Below are 18,371 nucleotides of genomic sequence, written 5' to 3'. Positions count from 1 at the left end.
AATACAATGGGGACCAATAAACCTGGACGGAGGTACTACTCCTTATTCTAAATAGATACTCCTTCTAGAGTAGATGAAAAGGATTCATCTTTTTCTTTACGAGGGGATGCATCTAGCTAGTCTAGTCTAGTTGAAGAAAGAATCAAGTCAATCAATCAACGAGGGGATGCATCTAGTCTAGTCTAGTCTAGTCTACTAGTTGAAGAAAGAACGTTGGCAAATTAATTAACCTCATAGACATTTCCTTGTAGGCCGGCAATACCTTCGAGGCGTCATGACAACTCTGAGCAGCCGCCGCCGCGCGCTCCAGTGCTCGCTCGGTTGCCTCCGCCTAGGGCAAACGCTCAGCCGCCTCGATCGGTCTTGCGCCGCCTACCGGTGCCTTTGAGCGTTGGAATTTTGGTAACCCCACTTTAATTTTAGGAGCATGTCATTGATCCGGTAGCGGCAGACAGAGGTATCCGCCGTGGTCCTTGATAAGATAGTCTTATCTTAAGTTTTGCATGTAAATTAGAGGTGACAAAAAAAACATGTCTACAATGAGTCATTTCTTAGCTTTATCTTTAATATTGTGCTAAGAGATCATCTCTTGTCTTCTCTTAAATCTTGTCTATTTTGAAAATGCGCGTAAATCTAACTGTGCCTTCTAAACCGTGGAATAGTAGCCAGAAATCTAACTGTGCCTGCTAAATCTAACTGTGCATACTCGTGACAAATTAAGGAAGAAATGCACGCACGGTTAAGGCACATTTCTTCCTTAATGTAGAAGGCACAGTTAGATTTAGCAGGCAAATTGATGAATAGTAGCCAGCCAGACAGACATACAAACAGGAGAGGAGAGAACAGAGAAGAGATGTTGAATTGACATTTCTTCCTTAATTTGTCACGAGTATGAGTATTCACACACCAAAACGCATGGAGGCCCTTGCCGTGCCATGCTATTTAATGAATAGATAAAAAAATCGCACAAGAAAAGAAGAGAAAAACTGTGTGTGCTGAGAAGGAAGGGGAAAAGGGAAGGAAAGTACAAGGAAGCTTGGAAGCAGCACAACTAGAACTCTGGATTGTGACCTGCACTGCACTGCACTGCCGTAGAAATTAGACAAGATAGAAGACTAGTCCTGCATCTGCATGTTGGCTACTTGGCCTGAAACAATAATCGAATCAATGCAAGACTCGGCCTTGCTATGCTTCCTTCCTTCTAGATGCCCGATGGCTCATATGCAGACTACGTAGTACAAAGTTTGAACTGCCAAACTCACGCTTAACTTTTTCTCTGCATGCATGTGCGTGGCATGCACGCATGCTGACCAGTCGTCGTCGTAGGAAGTTTCTTTCTTTCCTTAGTTCCTTCGTTTCATGCGGATGCGGAAACCAAACCAAACCAAACCAACGAGCTTGCCGATGCGGCCGGCCAAAACATCCCCTAACCTATATATATGCTTCGCTTTGCTTAAATTACTACCAACAGGCAACAACAACAACAAGAAGAAGAAGAAGAAGCAGCCATGGAGCTCACATCGGGCAGCCGCCGCAGCGCCAGTGCTGCCTCCCGCCGCTCCGCGGGCAGATCCTTATCCCTGCATAGTCCCAGTCAGGCGGCGGATCCTTTCCGCCGCGCCGCCTCGCAGCAGGGCCGCGACGACGACGAGGAGAACCTCCGATGGGCCGCGCTCGAGAAGCTGCCCACCTACGACCGCATGCGCCGCGCAGTCATCCCCACCCGCCCACTGGATGTGGATGATGCTCCTGGGCTTCAAGGCGCCGACGGTCATGAGCTCCAGGCAGGGCTGGTGGACATCGACCACCTGGCCAGCGGCGACGCCGCCCGTGCGCTGCTCGAGAGGGTGTTCCAGGACGACAGCGAGCGCTTCTTGAGAAGATTGAGGGAGCGTGTGGACCGGGTGGGCATCGACCTGCCGGCCATCGAGGTCAGGTACCAGGGCCTCTCCGTGGAGGTGGACGCCTTCGTCGGCAGCCGGGCGCTGCCCACGCTCTGGAACTCGGCCACTAACTTCCTGCAGGTTCCAACTTAATTCCTTTTCTTTTTCCTTTTTTTTCCACAAACTATTGATTGATTGATGTATGTATGTATGTATGTACGTACGTACGTATGTTCATTTGATTGATTGATGTCATAGTTTCGAATTTCTAATTTTTTTCAAAAAGTTTGTTTTAATGCATGCATGCATGCCATGAGTTGAACTAGAAACTTTTCGTCAGGCAGAAAGAAAAAAAAAAACACTTGGTTTTCACGTCTTCAGGGATACCGATGGGTGGATGGATACATTGTGATCATAATGGCCTGCCACATCACCAGATTCGCACCAATAGACTAGATAGAGAGAGAGAGACGTGCGCTGGTGTGGCCATTGATCCTGCCACGTCAGCCATATTCGTACGCTTCAGCCTGACACATCACATTCCCCCTCCCAGGTCCACTCAACAAGAGAAGGCCAAAGGTACACCAGCAGACGGCAAATTTAACAATTTTGACCTGTGGATGAAATCATTTCACAAAATGAACTGCCCTTAAAAAAATTTCACTCTGCTGACTTTTTTGAGTGGCGCCCGACACGAAGGCGCCACACTACACTGTGCAGCGCCTGACTGACAGGTGTTGCACGCCTAGCCAGCGTCGCACCCGTGCGATCCGAAAATTACTAAGTCACTGTGCAGCGCCTGAGATCTAGGCTTCACACTATACAGTGTAACGCCTAGCTTCTAGGCGTTGTATAGTGTGGGCGCCTAGCTCTTAGGCGTTGCACATTGACTTGGTAATTTTTACGCAGTCCGGGGTGCGACGCTGGCCAGGCGTGTAGCGCCTGTCAGTTAGGCGTTGCACAGTGTAGTGTGGCGCCTTTGTGTCGGGCGCCACTCAAAAAAGTCAGTTGAGTGAATTTTTTTTAGAAGCAGTTCATTTTGTGAAATGATTTTATTCACAAGTCAAAATTGTCAAACTTGCCCCAGCAGACCTGCGAGAGAAGTCCCTCTTGGTGGCGGCAACAGCATCTCCCACTCCTCGACGGCGTCCTGTCCTGTCCTGTCCTGGTGACCCAACTCTGGTCCTCCCGGACCGGCCCCGCACGGCGGCAGGGGAGCCACAGATCGATCATGACACTAGCATCCATCAATCCCTTCTACTCTACTCTAGAGGGCAGTGCCAAGTTTCGTCTCAACAAGACTCCAATTAGTTGTTGCCTTCTCCAATGGTGTCCCTTAACTGAGGTGTTGGACAAAATGTCTATGAGCTCGCGGCCAAGCCAATTAATGTCGTCCTCTTGAGCTTTCACCATTTCTTTTCTTCCAACTTAATACTCGTGTCTAGGGGTTGTTTGGATCGACGCCCTCATAGCCAAGCCAAAAAATTGGTCGTTGACCTAGCCTGGGCACTCCTTTGGATGGATGCCAAATTATTGGCGCGCCCACGCCTACACAGCAGCCCCAGTTCAGTTCTGAGCCAAAGTTTTGGCGAGACGGGGGTGGCGGATTCCTTCGCTAATTAATTGGCGAGCCAACGTTTGGCAGGGCGAGCAATGACTCAATCCAAACAACCCCTATATATCATGGCCTACCTTGCAGTACGTATCATCAAGCATTCACATTTGAGGGTGTGTTTGGATGAGAGCTTAGAGCAGCCGAGCCAAAATTTTGGTCATTTACCAGAGCGTGGGCACCTGTTTGGTTCTGGACTAATAAATTGGCATGCCCGGGCTGCCACAGCTTCCCTAGTTCATTTTCATGCCAAATCATGGGCAAGTTGCTGGCGGCTGAAAGGTGCGCCAACTTTTTGGCGTGCCCGCGAATTGGCTGGGCGAGTAGGGGCAGGATCCAACATTCATCAACTCCTACTTCTCTTAGTCCGTAGTATAACAAGCATCATGCATGCATGGATCGACATGGATTTAATTACTACTACTAGCTTGTATAATAAACATGATTTGCATTTGCTTAGTGCTTACACAAATGAAACACGATATGTATGCATGATTGTTGCCGGCCTGCAGGGTCTTGTCGGATGCCTTGCTTCCTCCAACAAGAAGACCATCAACATACTCCAAAACGTCAATGGCATCATCAAACCATCAAGGTACGTACTATATACTACTAGTGTATAATTAATCCTCACATCATTACTCTTCCTATGTACTACTATTGTTTCTCTATCACAAAACAAAAGCACCATAGTCAAAATCACTTTTCAGCATCTACTCTGAATCAGCAACAAAATCCTTCTTGTTGCTTTTCAGGATGACCCTTCTTCTTGGACCTCCATCATCAGGAAAGTCCACACTTATGCGAGCCCTTACTGGAAAGCTTGACAAAAGCCTCAAGGTTAATTTCAACTCATCTTGTTTTTCATTTATTCTGCTTATGCATTATGTCCTCATACATCCCAAAATTAAATAACCACCATCATATATATATGGATATTGCAACATGTACACCCAGGTATCTGGCAACATCACTTACTGTGGTCATACGTTTGAGGAGTTCTACCCTGAGAGGACCAGTGCGTACGTTAGTCAGTACGATCTCCACAACACAGAGATGACCGTAAGGGAGACACTCGATTTCTCCAGGCGCTGCTTAGGCGTCGGTGCCAGATATGACATGCTCTCTGAGCTCGCTGTCAGGGAGCGCCAAGCTGGCATAAAGCCTGATCCTGAGATCGATGCTTTTATGAAAGCTACTGCCGTGCAAGGACAGGAGAGCAATATTGTTACCGATCTTACTCTCAAGGTGACTACCCTATTATTTATGTCAATGACATGCAACTCTCTAGCAAAATCTCGCCCGTTTGAGTCTAAGAAGAAAAACCTCACTCTCAGGTGCTTGGGCTTGACATTTGTGCCGATATGCCCATTGATGACGACATGATCAGAGGAATTTCTGGTGGCCAAAAGAAGCGTGTAACCACTGGTATGCATGCATACCTATATACATAAAATTTTCTTACTTAATTTATATTATGCTTGTCTGATTTTTTTTTATGTTTACTTCGTTCTATCGATGGCATGGCAGGGGAGATGTTAACAGGACCTGCACGAGCTTTGTTCATGGATGAAATTTCCACTGGTTTGGACAGCTCTAGCACATTTCAGATTGTGAAATACATAGGGCAGTTGGTCCATGTGATGAATGAGACCGTGATGATCTCCCTCCTACAACCACCGCCAGAGACCTACAACCTGTTTGATGACATTATTCTGCTCTCAGAAGGGTACATAGTGTACCATGGGCCACGCGACAACATCTTGGAATTCTTTGAAGCTGCTGGTTTTAGGTGCCCTGAAAGGAAAGGAGTTGCTGACTTCCTTCAAGAGGTCACTTCCAAGAAAGACCAGCAACAGTATTGGTACCGTGACCAGGAGCGGTATCGTCACGTGTCTGTCCTAGAGTTTGTTGAACGGTTCAAGTCATTCCACGTAGGCCAGCAGATGCTCAAGGAGCTACAAATTCCTTTCGACAAGTCTAAAACCCATCCTGCTGCGTTGACCACCAATAAGTATGGGCAATCCAGCTGGGAGTCATTCAAGACAGTGATGTCAAGAGAGATGTTGTTGATGAAGCGCAACTCCTTCATCTACATCTTCAAGGTTACCCAGTTGCTCATCCTTGGGATCGTGACCATGACTGTGTTCTTCAGAACAAAGATGCCATATGGGCAGATTTCTGACAGCGGCAAATACTTTGGTGCTTTGACTTTCAGTCTAATCATCGTCTTGTTCAATGGGTTTGCTGAGCTACAATTTACTATTAAAATGCTTCCTACGTTCTACAAACAAAGGGATTTCTTGTTCTTTCCTCCATGGACCTTTGGACTGGTAAACATCGTCTCGAAAGTTCCTGTTTCGCTTGTGGAGTCCGCGGTCTGGGTTGTCCTCACCTACTATGTAATGGGCTTTGCACCTGCTGCAGGAAGGTATACATCCGTATATTAACTCTTTTGTATTTAATCTTTGGATTCGTTACTCCATTATTCATCTATTTGCTCATTGCAGGTTCTTTCGTCAGCTTTTAGCTTTCTTCCTTACTCACCAAATGGCAATGGGTTTGTTCCGATTTCTTGGTGCTGTTTTGAAATCAATGGTTGTGGCCAACACCTTGGGGATGTTTGTGATCCTTATTATTTTTTTATTTGGAGGATTTGTCATACCTAGGGGTAAGCACCCTGTCATGAAAAGCTTGGCACGATAAATCTCATTTGCATGGATGAAAATAAACCTTCTCCGTCCTCATTTTTAACGTGAACAGGTGACATCCAACCATGGTGGATTTGGGCTTACTGGTCATCTCCTATGATGTACAGTCAGAATGCGATATCAGTCAATGAATTCCTTTCCAGTAGGTGGGCCAACGTGAGTTTTTCTTAGAACCCTGTTTTTCTTTTAGTTTCTTCTAAGCTGGATGGCAAGGGATCATTATATCCTAGTGGTGTCAAGGTGACGACATATCAACTAATCTAGACCTTTTCATTTTTACTACAGCCAAACAATGATACATCTATCGCTGCACGAACAATGGGCGAGGCTATTCTTAAATCTAGAGGATTGTTTACTAGAGATTGGGGATTTTGGGTTTCCATTGGAGCCATTGTAGGATTCGCTATTCTGTTCAACATATTGTACCTTCTGGCACTTACGTATTTGAGCTGTGAGTAGCATTTGTTTTCTTCTGGTTTGTTTACTTATTGTTTGATGCCTTAGTGAGCAAGATATATATGATTTGTTCTCATCTAGTTGGCAGCAGCTCAAACACAGTTTCAGACAAGGAGAACGAGAATGAGACAAACACTTCAATGCCTATAGGTGAGATATCAAGTCTTTGTACTATTTATCAAGCCACTTGAAGTCATTAACAATAGTTCTAATTAGTTAACAATTTCTGCAGATGAAGCCACAAATCGGCCAACTCGATCACAAATCACCTTGCCTTTCCAGCCTCTTTCACTTTCCTTCAACCATGTGAACTATTACGTGGACATGCCTGCAGTAAGCATAGCTATCTATCTACTCACACATATCTTGTTAGGTCGTAAATTCATCACATGTATGATAACATTTCTCAACTTGTGTTTCAGGAAATGAGAGAGCAAGGATTCGCCGAAAGTCGTCTCCAGTTGCTCTCTGATATAAGTGGTGCTTTTAGGCCAGGTGTTCTGACAGCATTAGTTGGTGTGAGTGGAGCTGGGAAAACCACTCTAATGGATGTCCTGGCAGGAAGGAAAACTAGTGGGTCTGTTGAGGGAAGCATCACCCTCTCTGGTTACCCTAAAAAACAAGAAACTTTTGCACGCATCAGCGGCTACTGTGAACAGACTGATATCCATTCACCAAATGTTACTGTCTATGAATCCATTCTCTACTCTGCTTGGCTGCGTCTTTCCTCAGATGTTGACGAAAAAACGAGAAAGGTATATAGTCCAGCCACATTTCAGAATCAAGTAAAGATGAGGTGTTCTTTATGTTTGAACTTTAAACAGTAATTGTTTCCGACTAATCTTCGCCCTCACAGATATTTGTGGAGGAAGTCATGACTCTTGTAGAGCTTGATGTGTTGCGTAATGCTATGGTTGGTCTCCCTGGAGTGGACGGGTTATCCACTGAACAAAGAAAGAGACTGACAATTGCCGTGGAGCTGGTAGCAAATCCTTCAATCATATTCATGGATGAGCCAACTTCTGGTCTTGATGCTAGAGCCGCGGCGATTGTAATGCGGGCGGTGAGAAATACAGTTAACACTGGGCGAACTGTGGTTTGCACAATTCATCAACCTAGCATCGATATATTCGAGTCTTTTGATGAGGTACTCTCTCTCCACACACACACACACACACACACACACACACACACACACACACACACACACACACACACATTATCCTCTTACAACTTTTAGAAATGCAAATAACTCACCATTGGTTCCTTTGTAGCTTCTGCTTATGAAAAGAGGAGGACGGGTTATTTATGCTGGTGAACTTGGTCACCACTCTCATAAAATAGTTGAATATTTTGAGGTTTGTTTCCTTACTTCACATTTTGAGGTGTGGTAGCAAGATTTTCACTAATTTGCAATTGAACGGATGGCCTGCTTACAAATATGACAGGCCTTGTGTGGGCCTTGAACTCCTTGGAAGAGTGAAAAACCTAAATGAAGAGGTTGTCATTGCTTTGCAGGCAATTCCAGGTGTTGAAAAGATCACGGAAGGATATAACCCTGCAACATGGATGTTGGAAGTTAGCTCCCCTTTAGCCGAGGCTCGCCTGAACATAAATTTTGCTGACATTTATGCTAATTCTGACCTTTATAGGTAAGTAGCTTCATTCGTTAAAACTTGAGCACGACCTTTCACTAATTTTATCCATTAGCTGTTAATTCCTTCAAAACAAGTACACATTTTCTTGAAATGGAGTGCCAGGATTGCGGTTGTTTTCATTTCTAATATCAACAGTTCCTATTTCTCAAATATGACCAGGAAAAACCAAGAACTTATCAAGGAATTAAGCGTTGCCCCACCAGGCTACGAGGATCTCTTCTTTCCTACAAAGTATTCTCAGAATTTCTACAACCAATGTGTTGCAAACTTCTGGAAGCAATACATATCTTATTGGAAGAATCCAGCGCACAATGCTATGCGCTTCCTTATGACTTTGATCTATGCCCTTATATTTGGCATGGTGTTTTGGCAGAAGGGGACAAAAATGTATGATCCTATCCTTAGTTGGGATTGTTGAATGATAATGTATTAGCTTCTGTGGAGGCACTAATACCTTTTTTTCTTATGTTTGATTTTTTTTGCAGAGGCTCGCAACAAGATCTGTTCAATCTACTTGGAGCCACTTATGCTGCTGTCTTTTTCCTTGGGTCTGCCAACTGTACCACAGTTCAGCCTGTTGTGACAATTGAGCGAACAGTTTTCTACCGTGAAAAGGCGGCAGGGATGTACTCTCCATTATCCTATGCATTCGCTCAGGTAATTTATCGATCTTAATTTCATAACCATTTTTATTGAAAATTCATTCATTTTTTAGATTCATTGAGCTTATTTGGATGAAAGGCACAAATTCCAAAGTTAGTACGATTCTCAAGATTGTGCAAATTTTGATTTGTGCAGACATGCGTGGAGGTGATGTACAACATCATGCAGGGGATTGAATACACATTAATCATCTATTCGATGATTGGATATGAGTGGAAAGCTGCAAAGTTCTTCTATTTCCTCTTCTTCATAATTTCCTGCTTCAACTACTTCACATTATTTGGCATGATGCTGGTGGCGCTGAGCTCATCTGCCATGCTCGCAAACATAATCATAGCCTTTGTACTCCCTCTTTGGAACCTTTTTGCTGGGTTCCTCGTTACGAGACCGGTAAGTAAGCCAGTCGTCGATAAATTAACTAGATTCGTTGACCGAGGTTGTGATGATGGTTGGTTGGTTGGTTGTTGCATGCAGTTAATACCAATTTGGTGGAGGTGGTACTACTGGGCAAACCCCGTGTCCTGGACCATATATGGCGTCATCGGGTCGCAGTTTGGCGATAACTCCAGCCCCGTGTCAGCCACCGGTGGGAGCCCCGTGGTGGTGAAGCAATTCTTGGAGGACAGTATGGGCATTAAGCACGATTTCCTTGGGTATGTCGTGCTCGCGCATTTCGCGTACGTCATCGGCTTCTTCTTGGTGTTTGCCTACTCCATCAAGATGTTGAACTTCCAGAAACGTTAGGAATGGAGACGTCCTAATCTATAGTTGGTGTGTATATCTGTATAGTGGAAGTAGTAGGATACATACATAGACATTGTTGCATAAACTCTGCTATTTAGAGTTGGTAGTGATATGCCAGCCCTGTTTTTACCGTTATTATGGAAACGTTCATTTTTGGCCAGTCGTTTGTTGTCAAAGTGTAAGTTTGGTTCATTTTTGGTCTAGTAAACATAATGTTACCCTAATGTAATTCTTTTTATCTCACTGGCAGTAGATTTATCATTGGTCTCCGTTAATTCCTTCACGGGATTGAGAGATTTATCCATGTGGATCAATTCAATTCAATCACATGATTTGATTTGATTGTTTTCAAAGGCAGGCAGTCCGTCTTAGGGGTAATATTGCTTTGTCGCCAACTAGGGATGTAATTGTACAAGAGGAAGCATGTTATAATTTGCCATTGTATAATCGAACACGTGAAGCATTCATTCAGCTAGGTCTTGGGTACAACAAGAAGTGGTAAGAAGATGCCTACACTCTCACAAGGATACGGTTATGATGATAAAAAAAAGCGGGAGGGGACATGTGAGACCACTTGAAGAACTGATGCATAAATACTTATAAGCTAAAGGAATAAAAGGCTTATGAAGGAAGGAAAGAAGGAATTGGAGACAAGGGAAAGCAACCAGAGTGCAAGCCGACATCTGGTACGAAGGCAGGCAACGGCTCCGTGCAGTGGCATTTCTATGTACAAACATGACTTTTTTTTTAGAAAAGTAGCGTAAATTTACTGTACAACTATTGTACACTATGAAGAGAATGATTCTAAAAGATGACATTGACCGCATAGATTTTCTGGCTCCGACGAACAAATATGAGGATAAAGGAACCCCGCCCAAGTGTGAGATAGAAAACAAGGTGCATATGAATTAGATTACAACATTTATGTTTGATCATACATGGGATGGCTGTAATCTATTATTGTCTGATTGTCGTCATTAATATGTAGATGTAGAATGAATGAAGTGAGATTTTGTAGTATTGTACTCTAGCCAATAAGCAAGTGATTCAATTTATTATCTATAATTAATTAATTAATTAAAAACCCATTGGGAGGAGCAAGGAAGGAAGGAAGGAAGGAAGGAAAGGGTCAACAAAATCCCGGAGCGCACTTTCAGTGCACGGCGGCATTGACGCACTTTATCCACACCGTGCGCTGCATGCATCGTGATGGGGCCAAATGAGCGACAGCGTTTGATATGGAGCAATACGTGGAACATATACCACGCGCTTGCGGTCCAGTATCTCGCGTGCTACGCCCCCGAAACCTCTTTCACCTGTTCCAGATTTCTTAGCTCGCGGCCGAACTTAGAACAGGTCCCTTTCCATGACGTACGTTGTATGGCACAACTTGTTGTGGCCGAGCAAGTGAAGTGCATGCAAATGGGGTAGGGCCAGCATAAACATTGTGCGGTTTCAATGACATGGAATAACAAATAAGCTGCTGTAAATTGGTGCAGTTTCAATGACATGGAATAACATTAATCCAAAACTTTGACTATGCTTGCATTTGTTAAAAAATGTATTAATTTGTTTTCCCCGAAAATCTTAGATGCAGGACAACTCAACTAATACGAGCCCGTTAATATTTTGCACATGCATGCCATTCTGGGCCATGGAGTTCGTGGCCCAATTTTGCATGGACAACTCAAGAACTTGGATGTTGGTACTGTGAACAGCACCGTGTGAGAGTGGAGAGTGCGGGGTGGTGTTGGTGTGTGCTAGTGTGCAAGCAGGTCGGGAGTAAAATGTACTAGATGGCTCCAGCTGTGGCAGTAGGCCCAGTTTGCCAGTGTGCATGCATGCATGGAGCGCGTGCGAAGACTTGGGCGTTTACCAGCTGATTGATTCGATCTGCACGACGAGCATGCAACTTATTTCGGCCGCGGGGAAAAGTATGTACGAGGGGTGCTGGGCTGCGGTGGTGCACACTGTACTTGCGCTTCGGGTGTGGCCCGGAAAGGTGATCGAGGCTGGCCGAGCGACAGCCGTTACAGCGTGACCATAAATACGGTTCCAGCATCTAATGCTGGTCGCACGTCTTGCATCCACTGTCCCAAAAAAATCCCCTCTTGTGCGAGAACTTCCAAACCCTAGATCGGGAGCGTGTCCAACTCCTCTCACACAAGGTCGTCCGCTCGATCTTCTCGCCGGCCAAGCCACGCTCCGGTACCGTACCGGCAAGCTCCTTTGGCTTACGAGCCAACTAAGTACTGTTTTTGTGCTCCGAGGGCGAAAGCGCCGATGTGGATCTCATGGAGCGACAACAACCCAGGGAGAAGATACCTTGCCTGTTCGAAGGGGAGGGTGAGTTCCTCAGATAAAACTTGTATCTTTCATATGCAAGCATCTTTCATACATTTTGGTTGCTAAAATTATGCTGCACGCAGTCTTTCAATCGTGGTTTCTTCCAGTGGGTTGACAAAGAAACGAGCCCGTTTCTCATCCAGTTGCTGCTTGATCTGAGGAATGTCGTGTGGGCTCTAGAAGCATGCAACAGAATCCTTGATCGCAACATGCACGGCTGGCGCAGCCCAAACCTCGAGCATATTGAAGCAACTGCATCAACTTGGGGTCGCCCGTCGGATGTGCTTGCAGCTAAAGATCATTAAGATGCATGACAGCTTGCGCCTGTCAATAGCAAGGTTCCAACAACAACGTCGTCTGCTGGTTTTGATGCCGGTGGCTTGCATTGTGATTGGAGTCAGCGTCTTCATCCATCTGGGGGACTGATGAAGATGTCTACATTTAAAATCGTTAGCAATAATTATCCTAAGTTAAGTTTATGTATCTTTTATGAATGGTTGTCTGTCTGAATTTATGGTTTGTAGCTCCCTGGAAGTTGTTTTTAAGTGCTATGATGTGGCAAAATGTAACCATGTGTTTGTGCGCAAACTTGAATTTCTATGAATGATGTTCTTGTCGTGTGAACATTCTGTTTTTAACATCTTGTATGGGCTACAGGCAAATGCAAGCGATGACTGTTTGTCATAGATAACATTGGTCCAGTTAACAATTGCAAATGGTACATTACCAAAGGGGGTTTGTGCAAGCCAAACTCCTGCTAACTGACTTGAAATACTAATGAGCCGACTAGGGGGGGGGGGTACATTTCTCATCTGCTGACTGAAAATGTCTATCAAACTACAAATTGTTTACAATTGCTCTGATGTGCTACATTGCCTTGTATGGTGCGTCCGATTTGTTATCCTCAAGCTTCATGGTGTCTTGGAGGATGGCTCGGCGAAAAGAAGATATGTTTCCCTGGAATATAATTTCATACTGATGTGATTAAATGTGTTTCTTAGAAACGATTGAAGAGTTGATAGTATGCAAAAATTTGTCGTCAGGCTCCGCAGTGTCTCGCCGTCATAGTGGCTTGCCATGAATAATGAATATATGCCGGACTGTTCACTGAAGACGGTAGCAAAATATGTTAACTTCTGGTGACATGAATACAAGGATGATAATAAGTATATCAGTTGAAGAACAGAAACATTTAAACAAACCTTGCAATTTTCTCTATCATCAAAGTAGGATACTTTCCTGTCCATCCATCAGGGGTGCAAGGACACCTTGAGAAGACAGATTCCAGACATCTAAAGAATGCCCCACGGATGGCATGACTGGTTTGTTCATGGAATTTGACTCTGTCGGTCGTAAATCCAAATGGGCCTCCTTGCGGGTCGAGCACAGCTATCCTCTTCCTCAGCATATCTAAGATATAACAGCACCATCCATAGTGCAGAGGGTTGTGGAATATGAACTGCATTTCAATGTGGAAGATGATGAATGTTGATTGAAACGAAAAAGAGCATGGGAGTCAGGAAAATTATATATGTGACATACCATACGAGGCTGGTCGATGTGGTTCTCCATTAGGAGTTCGGTTTGGACTGAAACGGCGAACTTTGGGTCTATGTTGCGGATGACGAGTGTCTGCAAACATTTGTATTATTGTCAGAGCTTGTCGTCCTAGGGAAAGTAGGAATCATGCATATATAAGAGCACACATAGGAATGTACCGTAAAGTCTGGCTAGATGAACTTTCGCCAAATTGCAAAATCACGATTTTTGAATTGGTCCGTTCGATCTGTACTAATCGGCGAACAATGAGGGTCACACATTCATGGCTTATAGCCTCTTTGCCGATGATCTGGTCACGTAGAATATTCCCCTTCAATATCAACAGCCTGGGTGTGGGGTGCTCGATCCATATCCTGGTATACAAGTTGGAAGGTGGAGGAAGCATGGGTTAAACAGTATTATGAACATCTGGTACCTCTAGAGCTCGCGTTGGGTTTTCCCTTGAAGAGGAAAGGGTGATGCAACAAAGTAGCATAAGTATTTCCCTCAGTTCTGATAACCAAGGTATCAATCCAGTAGGAGACGACGCACAAGTCACCTAGTACCTGCACAAACAATCAAGAACCTTGCAACCAACGCGATAAAGGGGTTATCAATCCCTTCACGGTCACTCGCAAAAGTGAGATCTAATAAAGATAGTAAAGTAAATATTTTTGGTATTTTTGTTGTATAGATTGGAAAGTAAAGATTGCAAAATAGTAAACAAGAGGCGATATAATGGAAAAGAGATGTAAGATAATAGAAAAGAGACCCGGGGCCATAGGTTTCACTAGTGCCTTCTGTCGCGATAGTATTTATTCCGGTGGGTGAACATATTACTACCGAGCAATTGATAGAAAAGCGCATAATTATGAAGATATCTAAGGCAATAATCATGAACATAGGCATCACGTCCGTGTCAAATAGACCGAAATATTCTGCATCTACTACTATTACTCCACACATCGACCGCTATCCAGCATGCATCTAGAGTATTAAGTTCATAAGAACGGAGTAACACTTTAAGCAAGATGACATGAGGTAGAGGGATAAACTCAAGCAATATGATATAAACCCATCTTTTTATCCTTGATGGCAACAATACAATACGTGCCTTGCTGCCCCTACTGTCACTGAGAAAGGACTTCGCAAAATTGAACCCAAAGCTAAGCACTTCTCCCATTGCAAGAAAGATCAATCTAGTAGGCCAAACTAAACCGATAATTCGAAGAGACTTGCAAAGATATCAAATTATGCATATAAGAATTCAGAGAAGAACCAAATAATATTCACAGATAACCTTGTTCATAAATCCACAATTCATCGGATCTCGGCAAACACACCGCAAAAGAATATTAGATCGAATAGATCTCCAAGAACATCGAGGAGAACTTTGTATTGCGAATCAAAGAGAGATAAAAAAACCATCTAACTAATAACTATAGACTCGAAGGTCTGTGCTAAACTACTCACGCTTCATCAGAGAGGCAATGGTTTTGATGTAGAAGCCCTCCGTGATCGATTCCCCCTCCGGCGGATCGCCCGAAAAGGCCCCAAGATGGGATCTCACGGGTACAGAAGGTTGCGGCGGTGGAAAAGTGGTTTCGTGGCTCGCCCTGATGTTTCTAGGGTATAATAGTATATATAGGCGAAAAAAGTACGTCGGTGGAGCTACGAGGGGCCCACGAGGGTGGGGGCGCGCCTACCCCCCTAGGTGCGCCCTCCTACCTCGTGGCGTTTCTGACTTCAACTTCAAGTCTTCTGGATTGCGTTCGGTCCAAGAAAGATCATCGCGAAGGTTTCATTCCGTTTGGACTCTGTTTGGTATTCTTTTTCTGCAAAACTCTAAAATAGGAAAAAAAATAGAAACTGGCACTGGGCCTCCGGTTAATAGGTTAGTTCCAAAAATAATATAAAAGAGCATATTAAAACCCATTAAACATCCAAAACAGATAATATAATAGCATGGAACAATCAAAACTTATTGATACGTTGGAGACGTATCAAGCATCCCCAAGCTTAATTCCTAATCGTCCTCGAGTGGGTAAATGATAAAAACAGAATTTTTGATGTGGAATGCTACCTAGCATATTTATCAATATAATTTTATTTATTGTGTTCCGAAAGACTCAAGACAAAATTTTAATATTGACATAAAAACAATAATACTTCAAGCTTACTAATAAAGCAATCATGTCTTCTCAAAATAACATGGCCAAAGAAAGCTATCCCTACAAAATTATATAGTCTGGTTATGCTCTATCTTCATCACACAGAGTATTTAATCATGCACAACCCCGATGACAAGCCAAACAATTGTTTCATACTTTTGATGTTCTCAAACTTTTTCAATCTTCACGCAATACATGAGCGTGAGCCATGTACATAGCAATATAGGTGGAATAGAATGGTGGTTGTGGTGAAGGCAGAAAGGAGAAGATAGTCTCACATCAACTAGGCGTATCAACGGGCTATGGATATGCCCATCCATAGATATCAATGTGAGTGAGTAGGGATTGCCATGCAATAGATGCACTAGAGCTATAAGTGTATGAAAGGTCAACAAAAGAAACTAAGTGGGTGTGCATCCAACTTGTTTGCTCACGAAACCTAGGACACTTTTGAGGAAGCCCATCATTGGAATATACGAGCCAAATTCTATAATGAAAAATTCCCACTAGTACATGAAAGTGACAACATAGGAGACTCTCTATCATGAAGATCATGGTGCTACTTTGAAGCACAAGTGTGGAAAAAGAATAGTAACATTGTACCTTCTCTCTTTTTCTCTTCTTTTTTCTATTTGGGTCTTTTCTCTTTTTTTATGGCCTTTTTATCTCTTTTTTTATTTTGTTCGTCCGGAGTCTCATCCCAACTTGTGGGGGAATCATAGTCTCCATCATCCTTTCCTCACAGGGACAATGCTCTAATAATCAAGATCATCACACTTTTATTTACTTACAACTCAAGAATTACAACTCAATACTTCGAACAAATATGACTCTATGTGAATGCCTCCGGCGATGTACCGGGATGTGCAATGATTCAAGAGTGACATGTATGAAAAATTATGAACGTTGGCTTTGCCACAAATACGATGTCAACTACATGATCATGCAAGGCAATATGACAATGATGAAGTGTGTCATAATAAACGGAACGGTGGAAAGTTGCATGGCAATATATTTAAGAATGGCTATGGAAATGCCATAATAGGTAGGTATGGTGGCTATTTTGAGAAAGGTAATGGTGGGTGTATGGTACCGGCGAAAGTTACGCGGTACTAGAGAGGCAAGCAATGGTGGAAGGGTGAGAGCGCGTATAATCCATGGACTCAACATTAGTCATAAAGACTCTCATAGTATTTAACGCACTTTATATGAAAGTTCTTATTATACCCATCTTGGATGCCCATCATATTAGGATTAGCTTTATAATCACAACAAATTACCATGTTGTTCTAAAAGACTCTCAAAATAATATAAGTGAAGCATAAGAGATCAACAATTTCTATAAAATAAAATCACCGCCGTGCTCTAAAAAGATATAAGTGAAACACTAGGGCACTCTTATATATATATATATATATATATATATATATATATATATATATATATATATATATATATATAGAGAGAGAGAGAGAGAGAGAGACACTATTTGGAGGCACCATACGAGCTCTCCCGTTAATTATGGGAATCTTTACCTAATAATAGCAAATTGGGTTTCGGTCGTTCGTCATGGCATTTTTCAGAAAAGTCCCTATGTTTTGATGAAATCAATCCGCGGTCCGGATTTAAGTCACACACGAACTGTTATTTTACATTTTTCTAACCCCCCCTCCGATGTTTTAGGTAATTCATCCGCACATCATATCTAAGTCAAATAAATACTTTTTTAAATCATCCATATCTTTTAAACCGTAACTCCGATTTAAACATGTTATATATGAAATTTGATTAGAAAAATATGTAGAATATGAATATGAGATTATTTTTACCTGTTAAGTATTTTAAATATTATTTTGGAATATATTTAAGTCAAACAAATGATTTTCTAAATTATTCGTATCTTTTAAACCGTAACTTTGATTTTAACATATTATATATGAAATTTTATTAGAAAAATGTGTGGAATCGAAATATGTTGTTAATTTTACCTTTAAATATTTTTAAAATATTGTTTTGGAAGCAAACTTATAATTTATAGCGCAAGATCCAATTTTTTTCATACCGGCGGCGATCCGGTTTGCAAATAAACACCCCACTATAACCATATAGAGAAAAGAAAACATCGTTAACTACACATGCATACCTCTGAAAAATGTCACAGGGGAAAACAATAGATTTCTCATCGCGGGAGTGAGAGATTGCGAGAGAGAGAGGGAGAGAGAGAGAGAGGGAGAGAGAGACGCCTTAGGATTAACCATATTCAAACACGTTTTTGTTTTTTTTTGTGTGAACACCGAGACAGTCGCCGGCGAGGGTGAGAAGGAGGATAAGCGGCAACACAAATATGATGTCTCGCAAAAATAAAGAAGATGGACCTATTATGGTCTTGAGTGATGGTTGTTGGGTTAAGAGCGTGTCTTATGTTTTCTCTCCCGTTGCAACGCACGGGCTCTTTTGCTAGTTAAACAAAATTGTCCATTAGATCTTCCCATTAATTAGTTACAACCGTTGGATGAAGTATATGTCACGGAGTCCTTGCCCATTGTCCCACCCGATGGTCTTATCCTTGCCGAACTCTTATATGGTAT

At 42.9% G+C, this 18,371-nt stretch overlaps 1 protein-coding gene across 1 annotated transcript; it reads left to right on the top strand.

The window, feature by feature from the left end:
• The first annotated feature begins 1,478 nt into the window (after positions 1–1,478).
• LOC119287371 (ABC transporter G family member 48-like) lies at positions 1,479–9,984 on the top strand. The gene is made up of 19 exons (XM_037566909.1): positions 1,479–2,024; positions 4,008–4,090; positions 4,251–4,335; positions 4,453–4,743; positions 4,833–4,923; positions 5,026–5,926; positions 6,006–6,166; positions 6,259–6,362; positions 6,492–6,657; positions 6,744–6,812; positions 6,895–6,995; positions 7,085–7,417; positions 7,519–7,809; positions 7,937–8,020; positions 8,181–8,314; positions 8,480–8,707; positions 8,806–8,977; positions 9,119–9,373; positions 9,458–9,984. The coding sequence occupies exons 1-19, from the start codon at positions 1,509–1,511 to the stop codon at positions 9,725–9,727; spliced, it is 4,335 nt and encodes a 1,444-aa protein (XP_037422806.1). The 5' UTR covers positions 1,479–1,508; the 3' UTR covers positions 9,728–9,984.
• Positions 9,985–18,371: the final 8,387 nt, after the last annotated feature.

Source organism: Triticum dicoccoides, chromosome 4A, assembly GCF_002162155.2.
Source record: "Triticum dicoccoides isolate Atlit2015 ecotype Zavitan chromosome 4A, WEW_v2.0, whole genome shotgun sequence".
NCBI lineage: Eukaryota > Viridiplantae > Streptophyta > Magnoliopsida > Poales > Poaceae > Triticum > Triticum dicoccoides.
Note: the sequence above shows the minus strand (reverse complement) of the source record. Positions and strands in the feature narration are given on the sequence as shown.